This window comes from Hippopotamus amphibius, chromosome 10 (assembly GCF_030028045.1).
Source record: "Hippopotamus amphibius kiboko isolate mHipAmp2 chromosome 10, mHipAmp2.hap2, whole genome shotgun sequence".
NCBI lineage: Eukaryota > Metazoa > Chordata > Mammalia > Artiodactyla > Hippopotamidae > Hippopotamus > Hippopotamus amphibius.
The window spans coordinates 23,499,679-23,515,778 of NC_080195.1; the positions used below are offsets into that span (position 1 = coordinate 23,499,679).

General features: G+C 39.0%; 2 protein-coding genes across 5 annotated transcripts in view; one reads left to right on the plus strand and one right to left on the minus strand.

Moving 5' to 3' along the window:
* GTF2E2 (general transcription factor IIE subunit 2) overlaps positions 1 to 14,885 on the minus strand; it is a 70,363-nt gene extending 55,478 nt beyond the window's left edge. For 2 of the 4 annotated variants that reach the window (XR_009047798.1, XM_057697828.1), the window contains exons 1-2: positions 14,562 to 14,799; positions 9,983 to 10,149 (exon numbers count right to left, since the gene is read on the minus strand). Coding sequence is in view for 3 of the 4 variants with exons in the window: in XM_057697828.1 (XP_057553811.1) it covers positions 9,983 to 10,145 (163 nt within the window). In the remaining variant the exon portion in view is untranslated. Of the gene's footprint in view, positions 1 to 9,982; positions 10,150 to 10,934; positions 11,026 to 14,561 lie in introns of all 4 variants that reach the window. The other 2 variants (XM_057697826.1, XM_057697825.1) reach the window with 2 other exon arrangements.
* Positions 1,090 to 1,971, plus strand: SMIM18 (small integral membrane protein 18). The gene is made up of 2 exons (XM_057697831.1): positions 1,090 to 1,154; positions 1,576 to 1,971. Exon 2 carries the CDS (start codon positions 1,614 to 1,616, stop codon positions 1,908 to 1,910), a length of 297 nt encoding a protein of 98 aa, XP_057553814.1. The 5' UTR covers positions 1,090 to 1,154; positions 1,576 to 1,613; the 3' UTR covers positions 1,911 to 1,971.
* Positions 14,886 to 16,100: the final 1,215 nt, after the last annotated feature.

The window sequence follows — 16,100 nt, forward strand, 5'->3', positions numbered from 1 at the left end:
AGACATAGATTGGCCAGGAGTTGATAAATGAAGCTGTGTTATAAGCACATGGGTGTTCACTATACTTTTTTTTTTAATTAATTAATTAATTTCTGGCTGCGTTGGGTCTTCGTTGCTGCGCACAGGCTTTCTCTAGTTGTGGCACACGGGAGCTACTCTTCGTTGTGGTGCACGGGCTTCTCATTGCAGTGGCTTCTGCTGTGGAACACAGGCTCCAGGCACGTAAGCTTCAGTAGTTGTGCCTCACAGGCTCAGGCAGTGGTGGCGCACGTGCTTAATTGCTCCATGGCATGTGGACTCTTCCCAGACCAGGGCTTGAACCCATGTCTCCTGCATTGGCAGGCAGGTTCTTAATCTCTGTGCCACCAGGGAAGCCCCATTATGCTCTTAAACTACTGTACTACCTTGAAATTTTCTATAAATGTAACATACACACAAGTTATCTCCAGCAGGCAGAAAAGTTATTTGCTACACAGTAGGTAATCAAACATTTGTTTACAAGAATAAAAGTAGCAAAAAAAAAAAAACCAAAAAAAAAATAATTCATTTCTTTCATAAAAGAAAGCACAGAAACTGACAACAATCACTGAATTGGAGAAGTGGAACTATGGGTTTTTTCCCTCTCATTTCAAAAAGTTTCTTAGTATATATGTATTACATACATTTTTCAAAAAGTTTAAAAAGATTTTTGAAAGATTAATAAAAAGTCATTTATTATTTTTAATACTATCAAATCTTCAATCCTTATGGTCCCATTTAAGGCCCAACAAGTATCAGGTCATCAAGAGCAAAGCTTAATGCCAGAATAGTGAAAGTTTAATTCCCTGGCTAATTTTGGAAATGGAATAATAATTTAATAATATATAACTCTGGGATGCTGAATTTGCCTGTTTTTTTAAATATTCCTGTCCATAGGTCATTTAGGTATTATGAAACACTTAAGACTACCATATATTTAACCAATTAATCCTAAAATTAAGGTCTCCTCATAGGCAACTTTAATCTAAAATTGTATTATCTTTATTCTGGAAACTGTCATTATTTGGCTTTTCTTTCTCTCTTTTTCTCTCTGCCATTATTTCGTAATTCAGATCACCTATCCTGGAAGTTTAAAGAAGTGGAAATAGGAGACTGAAATACACTGAACCAAGAAGGTGAGAAGGATCCACAAGGGTAACGGGAAAAACTTTCGTGGGGACAGTTTCAGGAACACAACTTTAAAAAACTAAGATTTTTTTTTGTAGATAACAGCTCTCTGACCACTGCTTTAATCAAATTTTAAACCAATTCAGCTGCCTTTTTTTCTGCCTCCATTAGCAGTTAATTTCTGTATATGAATCTTGAACATAAACATTTGTCTAACAAATGATATACATTAAAAAATATGGTTTACAGAGTACATTGCATAGATATAGAAAAAAAAATTCAAGAACACCATTCAGGCATTAACTGACAGAAAATAAGGAAGACTCATGTAGCCTATATAAATTTACTAACAAATCTTAGAAACTTATATTTGAATTTGGTTACAAACTTACAATTGGTTACATATATTCATTTTCTACCTTTCTATAGATTCAAACCAGTGATATAAGAGGTGGAATCTCTAAAGAATGGCCTCCCTGAGCTCCAGTCTCTGGAATGAAACCACTACATCTGTTTATCAGTACCTTGGTTTTCAAGTTCAAAAAATTTACCCTTTCCATGATAACTGGAACACTGCCTGCTTTGTTATCCTGCTTTTATTTATATTTACAGTGGTATCTCTTGTGGTGCTGGCTTTCCTTTATGAAGTGCTTGACTGCTGCTGCTGTGTAAAAAACAAAACTGTGAAAGACTTGAAAAATGAACCGAACCCTCTAAGAAGTATGATGGACAACATCAGAAGACGTGAAACTGAAGTGGTCTAGCATTCTGCATAAGATGAACAAAACAGCCTTCAACTCCTGAGAAAAAAAGAAGAATTTCTGAGGCCAACTGTTATTACAAAACTGACAATGAATAATTAAAAGCTTTCCTCTAGAAGGGAAAAACAAGTTAAACATGCACCTTTTGTGTGTGTACCCATTTCATTAAATATACAATAAAACTTTCACAAATATGAATAATTTACCAATCTATTTAAAATAACACTATGAAAACTGGATAAAAGAGTCCTAGAATTCAATACTAAGCATTAAAAGGTAAACTGGAAATCAAAAGAAAGGCTAATGATCCCAAAATAACTTATACCTAAACAAACCATGTGCACTAAAAAAAAAAAAAAAAAAAAGAGTACTATCCTCCACATGTTTTGGTAATTAAAATGCTACTTAAAATACTTACCTAAATCCAAAGTAAAATACTTCCACTATACCTAAGTCCTACTTATTAAGAAGCAATATTTTCTAGTTTATTGAAGACAACTTACACATTTTTTTAAAATTTATTTATTTATTGTCTGCATTGGGTCTTCACTGCTGCACGCAGCTTTCTCTAGTTGTGGTGAACAGGGGCTACTCTTCATTGTGGTGCACAAGCTTCTCATTGTGGTGGCTTCTCTTGTTGCGGAGCATGGACTCTAGGCGCGTGAGCTTCAGTAGTTGTGGCACATGGGCTCAACAGTTGTGGCTCAGGGGCTCCAGAGCACAGGTTCAATAGCTGTGGCGCACGGGCTTAGTTGCTCCACAGCATGTGGAATCTTCCTGGAGCAGGGCTCAAACCCATGTCCCCTGCATTGGCAGGTGGATTCTCAACCACTGCGCCACCTAAGAAATCCCTATACATTTTTAAAGACTTAAATTTTATGTAGGATTAATGTGAAAAAAAGACACAAAATACTCAGCAAGGTCACAAAGACACCTGCATAAACTTTTCATAAAACTGACTGTTTAATAATACATGGTCTAAGATGAGCTATTTTCAAACTAAACCCTACTAGCATACCCCCTAAATTGCATTTCTTGAGCTTGTTCTTTCATTATGCCTCTCACATTCACACCCCCAAGGACTAAGATACCCAATGCAAAAAGACTGCTAGGTAATTCCTTGGCAGTTCAGGGGTTATGACTCTGTGCTTTCACTGCCAGGGCCTGGGTTCAATCCTTGGTAGGGGAACTAAGATCCTGAAAGCCAACAGCATGGCCAACAAGAAAAAACCAAAACTGCTAAAAAAGTCAAAAGCTAGGAGCACTTAACACCGTTTAAGAAATATGGCAATTTTACCTATAGATGGCCAATAAACACATGAAAAGATGCTCAACATCTCTAATTATTAGAGAAATGCAAATCAAACTACAGTGAGGTCAGAATGGCCATCATGAAAAAATCTACAAATAATAAATGCTAGAGAGGGTGTGGAGAAAAGGGATCCCTCACACACTGTTGATGGGAATGTAAATCAATACAGCCACTATGGAAAATAGTATGGAGATTCCTTAAAAAACTAAAATTAGAACTACTGTATGACCCAACAATCCCACTACTGGGCATATACCCAGACAAAACCATAATTCAAAAAAAACACATGCACCCCAATGTTCACAGCAGTGTTATTTACAATAGCTAGGACAGAAGCAACCTAAATGTCCATCATCAGAGGAATGGATAAAGATGTGGTACATATATACAATGGAATATTACTCAGCCATAAAAAGGAATGAAATTCGGTCATTTGTAGACGTGGATGGACCTAGAGAGTGCCATACAGAGTGAAGTAACTCAGAAAGAGAAAAGCAAATATCGTACAATAACACATATATGTGGAATCTAGGAAAATGGTATAGATGATCTTATTTGCAAAGCAGAAACAGACACACAAATATAGAGAATAAATGTATGGATACCAAGGGGGAAAGGGGTGGGGTGGGAGGAATTAGGAGACTGGAACTGACACATATACATTATTGATACTATGTATAGACAACTGATGGGAACATACTGTATAACACAGGGAACTCTACCTAATGCACTGTGGTAACCTAAATGGGAGGGAAGTCCAAAAGGGAGGGCATATCTGTATGTGCATGGCTGATTCATTCTGTTGTGCAGCGGAAGCTAACACAACATTGTAAAGGAACCATACTCCAACAAAATTTAATAAAAAATAAATTTAAAAAATAATAAATAAAAAAAAATAGGGAGCAAAAATGCATAGCCTGTCAGGATTTTCATCCAAATGAAGATGGGGATTATAATAAAATAGAAAAAAATAAAACTTTAAAAAATTGAATAAAAAAAAATGGCAATTTTATTTCTTAGAATGCCAAAGGTTGTACAGTACTATATTTTATAACCCTAACCCTATTTTGCTACCATCCATAAGCAAACCAAAGTATGCTTTTAACCACTACACTATAACTGCCCTTAGACCAGAAATGCCACTCCTGGAAACTTATTCTGAGAAATTAGTTCAAAAGAAAAAACTCAAGTTACAAAGATGTTTACAACAGCATTACTCAAAATAACAAAATAATTGGAAATAACAGCCCTTAACTAAATGTGTCACATCAACATTATTAAAAAGCTACTGAGGACTTCTCTGGTGGTGCAGGGGCTGACAATCTGCCCACCAATGCAGGGGACACAGATCGAATCCCTGGGCCAGGAAGATCCCACACACGGCAGAGCAACTAAGCCCATGCACCACAACTACTGAGCCCATGTTCTGCAACGACTGAAGCCCACGAGCCTAGAGCCCGTGCTCTGCAACAAGAGAAGGCACCACAATGAGAAGCCCCACTCGCCACAACTGGAGAAAGCCCGTGCACAGCAATGAAAACCCAGTGCAGGGAGAGGGTGAGGGAGAGGGAGAAAGAAAGAAAGGAAGGAGCAACTGAAAATTACGACAAAATAGAAAATACTTGATATGTGAAGTGAAAAGTAAATCTGTCATTTTAAATTTAGAGAGCCCTACATGACAATCTGAAATTGCTTTTCCACACATTTTTTATGTTTTTCTTCTAACATTGGAAACAAACACAAATAACGCAGCCAACTTTTAAAGGACTTGTGGAACTCAGGTATACAAAATATTCTGGTAACCAGGAGCTATCCTGAGCACTTGTTAAAACCACATTTTCAAAAATGGAAAACTTTGCGGTCCTTGCCATAGATGGGAAACATACAGGTCCTTTAATAACTAGATGTTTTGATAATGTACACTATCTTTTCCCTACCTTACCCCATAATTTATTTAGCCATTCAACAAATATGTATTGAGTGAGTCTATGTGTGAGGGGTTAGCTTACAATGGCAAACAAGTAACCATGCAATTACAGTAGCACAAAATAGCCTTGTCAGAAACAGGGAGAGCTGTGGGAATTCTAAGGCTAAGCAATGAACACAAACTGGAAAGTGGGAATGACTTTTAAGCTGAAACCTAAAAGAGGAATTGGAGTTAACCAAAGGAAAGAGGGAAGGAGGTAAAAAAGAATGTTCCAGGAAGAGGAAATAATATGAGCAAAGGCCAAGAGGCAAGAGAGTGAAGCACATTAGAGGAGCTACAATCCAGTACCACCAGGACAGAGTACAAGGAGAACAGGGACATAGAGGCACAAAAGATAAGTGGGACAAGATCAAGCACAGCATGCAGGCCGCAGGAAAAGGTGGACTTCGTCTGAAAAGCAATGATCAGCCTTAAGCAGAGAATGACATCGTCACGTTCATAATTAGAAAAATCACTGACTGTTGTACAGAGAATGGCCGGTTAGAGAAGCATAACCCGGAGACCTGGCAAGCAGCTGACCGGTCAATCCAATGACAGCGTTCCGAGCTAGGGTGGTATGGTACTCTTTAGTGTTTACACCCAGTGTTTCCGGCTCCCCTCTTTCTGAGCACGTGGAACTGGTACAGCCTTGTGACTAGCTCTGGCCAATGAGCTGTGAGAGGAAATGATGTGTGTCACCTCCAGTCCAGAGCATTCAACTGCCAGGCAAGACCTTCCAGAGTTCTCTTTCCCTCAGGCATTGAAACAAAACTAACAACATTTGAAATATCAGGTACTCTATCAGCTTGGGTCCTTGAGTAACTACAATGAGCTAAGACCCCTGCCAACACAAGATAAACATGATATGAAAGAGAAACAAAGCTTTGTTGTTTTAAGCCACTGAGATTTTGGAGCAAAGATATTCTTAAGCAGATCAAAGAGACTAAGTCTAAGAGCAGGTCTTTGCTAATGTTTAAAACAATTTCTAAAATTTTGTTTATTATGAATTAATGTAAATTTCATTGGAATGAGAGATGAACCTAATGTATGTGCTAATAAGAATGATAAACCTGCTTTGATAAAAAGATTGGCTCTGCTTTAACATCAGTTAGTAAAACAGCTTGAAGAACATCTAACTAGATGACATCAATAAAGATTACAGTGCTACACTCTGAAGTAGGTAAAATAATTTCCGTTGTGAATTAAGTTGCACTGACCTAGTTGTCTAAAAGATAATGACCTAAGAGGAAACTAAACCCAAATTAAGCAGAAGGAAGGAAATAAATGCTGAAGTGGAAATAAATGAAATTTTTTAAAACCAGAAAAATCAACGAAACCAAGAGTTTTTTTTTTTTTTAATAGATCAACAAAATTGACAACCCTCTAGGCCAGGCTAACCAAAACAAAAACAAAACAAAAAATAAACAAACAATTCCTAAAATCAGAAATGAAAGAAAGGAGCAATATCACTACTGACCTTATAGAAATCAAAAGGATTGCAAGGGAGTATTCTGAAAAACTTTGGACAATGTAGATGACGAAAGGGACAAACTCCTAAAAAAAGACACAAAGTACCAAAATTAACTCAAGAAGAAATGTAACCTCTGAATAGCTCTATAAGAAGAAATTTCTACCAAGGACATCCCACAAAGGAAAGCTCAGGCCCAAATGGCTTCCCTAGTGAATTCTATCAAATATTTAAGGAGAAATTTATATCAAACCTTCACAGACCTTTCCAGAAACAAAAGAGAATACTTCACAAATCATTTGAGGCCAGAAATAGAAATACCCCAATAGGCACAAGAAAAGAAAATTACAGACCATATTCCTCACGAATAGAGATACAAAAATCCTGTACAAAATATCAGCAAAGTGAACCCCACAACAGATAAAAAGGATTATACACCATGATCAAGTAGGATTTATTCCAAGAACACAAGGTTGGTTTAACACCTGAAAACAAATTAATGTAATATACCATATTAATAAAGAACAAGAAAAAACATGATTATTTTAATAGATACAGAGAAAGCATTTAACAACATCCACTACCCATTTATATTGATAGCTCTCAACAAACTAGAAATATAGGGGAACTTCTGATAAAGGGCACTTACAAAAACCCTGCAGCTAACATCATGCACAATAGTTAAGGACTGAATGCTTTCCCCCTAAGACAGGAACAAGGCAAAGATATTCACTATTTCTATTACTAGCCAATACTAACAGTCAAGAAAAAGAAATGAGGCGTTCATATCAGAAAGCTGAAGTAAAACTGTTCTTATTCACAGATGACATAATCTTACATATAGATAATCCTAAAAAATCCACACAAAAAATTAGAAATAATGAGTTCAGCAAGGTTGCAGAGCTCAAGACAGTGTAAAAAATTTACTATGTCTATACACTAGCAATTAACAATCCAAATATCAAATTAAGAAAATTTCTTTCACACTATCATAAAGAATATTTAGAACTTAAAACAAGACTTATACATTAAAAACTACAAAACATTGTTGAAAGAAATTAGAAACCTAAATAAATGGAAAGATAGCCATGTTAATTGACTGAAAGACTTAATATTGTTAGGACAGCAATTCTCAATGCAATTCCCATCAAAATCACAGCTACTCAAAAGCTGGTACAAGAGTGTAAAGCAATTATATTCCAATAAAGAGCTTAAAAAAAAAATCACAGCTGCTCTTTTACAGATGAGACCTAACAAGCTGATCCTAAAATTGAAGGATCCAGGAAAAACCAAAACAATTTTGAAAAAAACCCAAAATTTAAGGACTTACATATCCCAATTTCAAAATATCACTAGAATGCTATAGCAATCAAGAGTATGGTACTTTGGACTTCCCTGGTGGCAGTGGTTAAGAATCCGCCTGTCAACGCAGGGGACATGGGTTCGAGCCTTGGTCCAGGGAAGGTCCCACATGCCACAGAGCAACTAAGCCCGTGCACCACAACTACTGAGCCCACAACTACTGAAGCCTGAGCGCCTAGAGCCCATGCTCCGCAACAAGAGAAGCCACCGCACTGAGAAGCCTCACGCCACAATAAAGAGTAGCCCCCGCTTGCCACAACTAGAGAAAGCCCACGCACAGCAACAAAGACCCAACACAGCCAATGAGTTAATTAATTAATTTTTAAAAAAAGAGAGTATGGTACTGGCATAAGGATAGACATATGAGTCAATGGAACCCAACTGAGATTCCAGAAAAAACCTCTTTCATTTGCAGTCAATTGATATTCAACAATGATGCCAATGCAAGTCAATGGGGGAAAGAAAGTTTTTTCAAGAAATGGCGCAGGGACAACTGAATAACCACACACAAAAAGATGAATTTAGACTCTTACATTAAACCACAGATTAAAAAAAAATCAACTCAACATATCACAGACCTAAATGTAAGAGCTCAAACCATAAAACTCTTAGAAGAGAACACAGGAGGAAATATTTATGACCTTGGATTAGGCAAAGATTTTTTCAATATGACACTAAGAACACATGTGATATTGGATCAAGAAATTGTATCCAGAATACATAAAGAACTCTTACAAATCAATAAGAAGACAACCCAATTTTTTCAAATGGGCAAAAAAATTTTGAATAGACATTTCACCAAAAGACACATGAATGATCAATAACACACGAAACAATGTTCAACATAATTAGTCATTAGGGTACTGCATATTAAAACCACAATGCTACCACTTCACACCCACTAGAATGACTACAATCAAAATTACAAGGAATAACAAGTGTTGGCAGGATTGAGAAAAAAAATGGAACCCACATGCACCGATGGTGAAAATGTAAAATGGAACAGACAATTTGATAGTTTCTTAAACAGTTACACATAAATTTACCATGTGACCCAGAAATTCCACTCTTAGGTGGAATCCTATTCAAGAGGAAAAAAAAGACACGTCCACACAAAGACCTGTACATGAATGTTCCCAGCAGCACTATTCATAATAGCCAAAAAGGGCAAATAATCCAACTGTCCATTAACTGGTGAACAGATAAACTGTGGTGTATACCATACAATGGAATACTCCTAGGCAATAAAACAGCATGAAATACTGATACATGCTACAACATGGATGAATCCTGGACCAAATGTCAGCAAACTGAATCCCACAACAAAGGATTACACATCATGACCAAGTAGGATTTATTCCAAGAATGCAAGGTTGGTTTAACATCTGAAAATCAATTAATGTAATATACCATATTAACAAAGAACAAGAACAACATTATCATCTCAACAGATGCCAGGTAAAAGAAGCCACATACTAAAGAACACATACTGTATAATTCCATTTATATGAAAAGTCCAGAAAAGGCAAATACATAGAGACAGAAGTAGATTCTTAATTATTAGGGGCTCAGGTGTGAACAAGGAGTGACTACCGATGGGCACAAGGAATCTTTTGAGGGTGATGGAAATGTTCTAAGATTCAACTGTAGTAATAATTGCACAACGCTATAAACTTACTAAAAATCTTCAAATTATACACTAAAAACAAGTGAACTGTACGGTACGTAAATTAAACCTCAATGAAGGTTTTTTTGGTTTTGTTTTTCTAAAGATGATAACCTGAATTTTGACTACACAACAACTATTAACATTGTAAGAGCAAAAAACTCTCATCATCCCATCCCTTACACTTAACAAAGTACCTAACAATCAATACGAACGCTGAACTGAAAAATGAACTTGCCATGAGTAAATGGGTTCCAGAAAAATAAAAACTAAACAGTCTTAAACAGTCAATTGTACTAACCGGAATTCTGTTTAGAGCCTGATGACCCTCCATGTTCTAGCTTTGCTTTCTTCTTCTTTGATGATGACGATGGCTCAGATGATACAGAGCGTTTTTCTACTACAGGAGTGGAAAGAGCTCGTTTTTTGAACAGCTCTCGTTCTCTCAAGAGGCTTGGATCCATAATGCTGCAAAGATAAAAATGTTTCTTTCATACAGATTCCATTATTCAAATCTATGTGCTAAATCCAAGGTCTAAACAAGAGTTACTTGCCAAACAAAATTACCTTTTATTACTAGTTCTCTAGCACTTTTATTCACTTACTCATTCACTGAAAAAAATCTTTAACTAGTGCCTGTTATGTGCCAAGCACTGTGCTAGGCACTAGCAAAGAAAAATAGGATTATATTCTAAAGCTCTAGAACTACACTGTCCAATGTAATAGCCACTGGCCGAAGTGCCAATTGAGCACCTGAAATGGGGCTAGAGTCAAGATGTACTCTAAGTATAAAATACACACAGCATTTAAAAGACTCAGTACAGCAAAAAGAACTGTTTAAATTATTGAAATATTTTAGACTGATTACATTAATGTGGTAATAGTTTGGATATACTGGATTAAGTAAGATATTAAAATTACGAGGGTGAGTCAAAAATTATCCAAACTCCAGTTATAAAGTTGGCCGCAATGTCTTATCAGCACTTTCTGTTCAAGGCTACTGTCTCCCCAGTCACTGCTGTGCAGGTGTGAACATGTTACATCAGTTCATCTGTAACTGTGGGGCGAGCAAAAATGGATGCCCCACTTGTGATCTGCACATAAGAGCAGTATGCAGTGATTCATTTTTTGTGGTCTGAGGGTGTGCACATCCACATACTGCTGCCCACACTGTTGACACTCTGCAAAAACTTAGTTTTGAGGTGTTAAAACAACCTCCCTATAGTCCTCATCTTGTTCCATCGGATTTTCACCTGTTTGCTTCCCTGAAAGCAGCCCTGCGAGGATGACGATTCACTTCTGATGAAGTGAAGACAGCAGTGCACTCGTGGCTCGCAGCTCAGCCTAAAACATTTTTTAATGAGGGAATACGAAAGCTTGTTGACAGATGGACAAAGTGTATTGAAAAGCAAGGAGATTATGTTGAAAAATGATGTATTTGTCTTTTCTAAAAGTTAAGTTTTACAGTAAGAGTGCGGATAATTTCTGACTCACCCTCGTAATTCCCCCTCCTCCCCCTTTATTTTTTAATTATCATTACTATAAAATTTTAAACTACATGTGTGGCTCACACTTGCAGCTCACACTGTATTCCTACTGGACAATGCTGCTTTAGAAATAACATCAGGACTACTGGGCAGAAATTAGGAGACAGATTTAGGCTCACTGCAAAAGAAAGAGAACCATCAGAATTGCTTATAAACCAAAGGTATATTTTAAAACTGGTGGATTACCATAAGTAATGAAGATGATGTATTAATATTTGTTAGAAATATCTACAGAAAACTCCTGATTTGGAGGGAGGTGGGACCAGACCTTTGGGTTTTTTCCCAGTTTTAAAACTCTACAATTCTAAGCAACTTCAGTACAACCAGGGAAGCCACAGGTCGTTCAACAAGTATTTAAAAATATTCCTCTCTTGTCTGAACTCTCCCTAGAACCAGGTGGAGAGTCTCAGAAGTATACAAGCAGACTATGTAAATGTTTTCTACACTATTAAGACTAGTGTTCATAAGTTGGGAAGCAAAGTCCCAGAGGAAAGAGACTCTATCTTATACTTTGAAAGCCTTCAAGCATGGGGTAGGTCAATAAATATTTGTTAAGTGAATAATGAAAAGAACATGTTTAAATTGCTCTAGCCTCATTGTTAATGGTTTTACATGCCTTTATTAAGTGCCTTCTGTTTGTGAGGCACTGTACTTCAACCTTTGAAATGTTCTAGAAGATAAATCCTTGTCTTCAAGAAGCTTACATTTGAGAAAATGAAAGCACTGAGCACCTCACTTAAAAAGCAATAAATAAAACGTGACAGTGCGCTAAAAGTTAAAAATATACACATTGAATATTACTCAGCCATTAAAAAGAATGAAATAATGCCACTTGCAGCAATATGGATGGTCCTAGAGGTTATCATACTAAGCGAAGTAAGGCCGAAAGAAAAACACAAATACCATGTGATATCACTTATATGTGGAATCTAAAATATGACACAAACACATCTATGAAACAAAAACAGACTCACAAATATAGAGAACAGACTTGTGGTTGCCAAAGAGGGAGAGGAGGGGAAGGACTGGGAGTTTGGGATTAGCATAGGTAAACTATTACATATAGGCTGGATAAACGACAAGGTGCTGCTGTATAGCATAGGGAACTGTATTCAACATCCTGTGACAAACCATAATGGAAAAGAATATGAAAAAGAATATAAATGTATAACTGAGTGACTGCTGTAGAGCAGAAATTAAACACAACATTGTAGATGAACTATACTTCAATAAAATTTAAAATATATACATATATAAAAGCATTGATAAGACACAGAGAAAACTTCAGTTAAGGAAGGAAAGAAGAATCACTGACACCGGACTTTGAATCTAAGAACTGCCTTCTTCCCTCAGTTCTAAACCCTAACAGCAGCATGACCTGGGCAATCCACTAGGCCTGTCTAAATTCAACTCTATCGTAAGTAAAATAAGGATACTATCAATGCTGTCTACGTATAGCCCAACTGTGAGAATAAACGGAGAAGAGGTTTGTGAAAACGATTTTTTTAAATAGTAAAGCCAGGGACTTCCTAGGTGGCGCAGTGGTTAAGAATCCGCCTGCCGATACAGGGACAAGGGTTTGAGCCCTGCTTCAGTTAGATCCCACATGTTGTGCAGCAACTAAACCCGTGTGCCACAACTATCGAGCCTGTGCGCTAGAGCCCGTGAGCCACAACAATGGAGCCCAGGTGCCGCAACTATGGAGCCCAAGGGCCGCAACTACTGAAGCCCACACGCCTAGAGCCTGTGCTCTGCAACAAGAGAAGCCATCACAATGAGGAGTCCGGGCACCACAATGAAGAGTAGCCCCCACTCACCACAACTAGAGAAAGCCTGTGTGCACCAATGAAGACCCAACACAGCCAACAAATTAATTTTAAAAAAAGTAAAGCTATAAAAATGTTATTTCAGTACTATTATTTTGAGTTGTATCTGAAAAGAAACAACCTAATGACTATACTGGGGTGAGAAAGGTAGGAGACAGTCTTGGGGAGGAAAAGTGTGAGAACAAGAAAGGAGAATTCCCAAGCGATAAGGCCGGGGGCAACAAGCCTAAAACAGGAAACATCTGCTATCTGTTTTTTTCACCTTGTAAAGCCAGATAATTAACCCAGGCTTTTATAATCAAGATTTTAATACAGATTTAAGTAAAAGCCTTGCAATTTACAAAGACCTGATGTTTACAGCATTTGATACTCACAGCTCTATGAGATAACAGGTACTTCGTGTTATTCCTATTTTAATACGTGAAATGTGAAGTGTAGACGCATAGTTAAGGTCACACAGCTGAAAGTACCTGAGCCAGGACACGAATATCCTGACTCCTAAATCAGGTGCTCCTTACTCCAGACCTGAAATGCTGGTAAAGGCCTTCAAAACAAAGGCGATCTATGGGTGGTTATGGCTAAAGTTCAATGGCATGCAGAACAGAAGGTTTAATGTCTTGCACCGTCACACGCTCCGCCTAACTTTTCCTCCTTTTTCTCAGAAGACTACTCGGTATCTGTAGAGTTTTACATGTACTGACCTGTGTAGTAACAGGACACATCACCCTGCGGTTTTACATTTAGAAAAAAAAACCTACACCACCGCCACCATTCAATGAGTTCACGTGTTCCCCCATTTAGAAGCCAGAAATTAAACGAAGATCTTCCGGCTCCAAAGCCCATAGTCTTTCCACTTTACCACTTGACTTCTTTCAACCTTTCTACTCCTTCCTCTCGCTTCTCTCCAGCCCCCAGAGCCTCGCAGGTGCCAACGCTGCTATGAATAGCCGGCAAGCTGAGAATAGAGACTTGCTTCACCTCTCGAACGACAGAAATGTGGAGGTGGACGAAGAAAGGTTACCGCAGCGACTTGGTTTGGAAGATGTCTTTAGACTTTGCAAAAAACAACTATTATAACTCAAGTTTAGGAATCATTCCAAACTAGATCTCCAAAAGGAAGCCGGGGGAAAAAAAAGAAAAAAAAAAACCGGTCCGTGGAGCATCTAAATCACAGCCTTTATAGTTGGCTGGGCACCGGGGTTCCCCAAACTCCACACACACGGTTCGCGCGGCTGCTGCTAATGCACGCTTGGGGGCTAAGAGGAGGCACGACCAGCTCTCCGATTCGAATTTCCCCTCTTTGCAACCCAAAACTTTGTTCAGTGAACCCTCGGCCTAAAAAAACAATGCTCCCGAGAAGCTGTTGCCAGGTTTAAGCGCTTCGCCCAGGGAACCGCAGCCCCAGCCTCCCGCGGGGTGGGAGGCCCGCTCGATCTCGGGAGGGGGCGGCCCCGAGGAACAACAGGCCGGGGCTCCGCGCCCCTCAGCCGGCGGCCGCAACCCCTACCTGAGCCAGGAGGGCCGCCCCACACGTCCCGCCGCCGCCTCCCAGAGCCTCCGCCGCGACCCGTCGCCCACGCGGCCGCCGCTTCCTGCTGGTCGTCGGCGCCCCCGCACGCCCGCCCGCCCAGCGCCGCCCCGTCAGGTCGGGGTCTCTGCACTGGCGGCGGCGGCTGAGGCGGCTGAGGCGGGGACTCGGCCCCCAGCTCCGCCCGCACTTCCTGATCGGGCGGCTTGGAGTTCAGTCCCTGCAGCCACCGCGGCGCCTCAGCCGCCGAAAACGCGCGTGCGTCATCACGTGCCACGCCCGGGTACCGCTGGGAAGGGAATCAACCAGCTGCGGCGTCTCGGGTTTCCATGACAACAGGAGGTGGCTGGGGGCGGGACTCAAGTGGGAGTTAAGTAGCCGCAGCTGAGAGGGAAGAAATCTTTCCTTTTAGAGCTGTAAAGCTACTAAATCCTCCTGCAGCGTGCTCTGGGATCTGTTTAATCCAAGTAACGACGAGATTTTTTCAAGTTATTGTCTATCAGGTATTCTGTCACTTTGCATCAAATACCAGCCACCATCACCTAAACTTCGAAGTACGTTGTTCCAGCTCTCTCTTTTACAGCTGAGAAAACAAGAGACTCTGGGAAACTAAATGACTTGCTCAACACAGCACAGCTAGGCAATTCCTGACTTGAAGTTCAGTTTCTGAACTTCCAACCGCCACCCCTGTACACTCTCTTAGAAAAGGATTTCGGATTCAGAAGCTGCATAAGGGGTAGAACTAAAGCGACGGAAAACATAATTGGCCTTGTCCACAGCCTGCAACGTATTGGAGCGTGTCAGATTTCGTGCTGTTGGCCTTTGCTGACTCCTACAACTTGAAGCGTCTGCATAGCCAGTGCTCAACTATTCTATAGCTGTGTTTACTTAGTGCAGGTTACTCCTGAAGTAACTTAACCTGTGTTTCGGTTTTCATATCTGGGAAACGGGAATAATAAATTGTATTACCACAATGAATTACTTTCATTGTTGTGAAGACCGAATGAGATAATACGTAAATATTTATTCAGAACTTGGAAATAAAGCCAAAAGATGATTGTGTGTCTTTTTAAAATTGTATAGGATTTTGTAATAAACTCACTTGATGTTCATCTGACACCCTCAGAAAAGGTAGCTTCATTTGGATAACAACTTAGTATTTACCCTCATAAGGTAACTTCAGGAGAGTCAGAGATTAACTGATAAAAAAAAAACCGATGAGGTGTAGTGAGAAGCAGGCATCCACTGCAAAAAACAAAACAAAACAAAAAAATCCCAAAGCTTAAAATTGTATTGTTCTGAGAAACATAAGCCAGTTTTGTATCAATTTATTTTTATTTTATCCTTTCCCCAATGATTATATAAATCCCAATTTACCATATCCTCCTGGAATCAGTTCAACCATTCTGTTAGCTTCCTTATTAATGAAGGACAGACTTTATATACAAATGGACAATGGCTAGAGCATGTATGATGAAACTCTGGCCCATTTAAGAAACCAAGCCACAACCTCTGCAG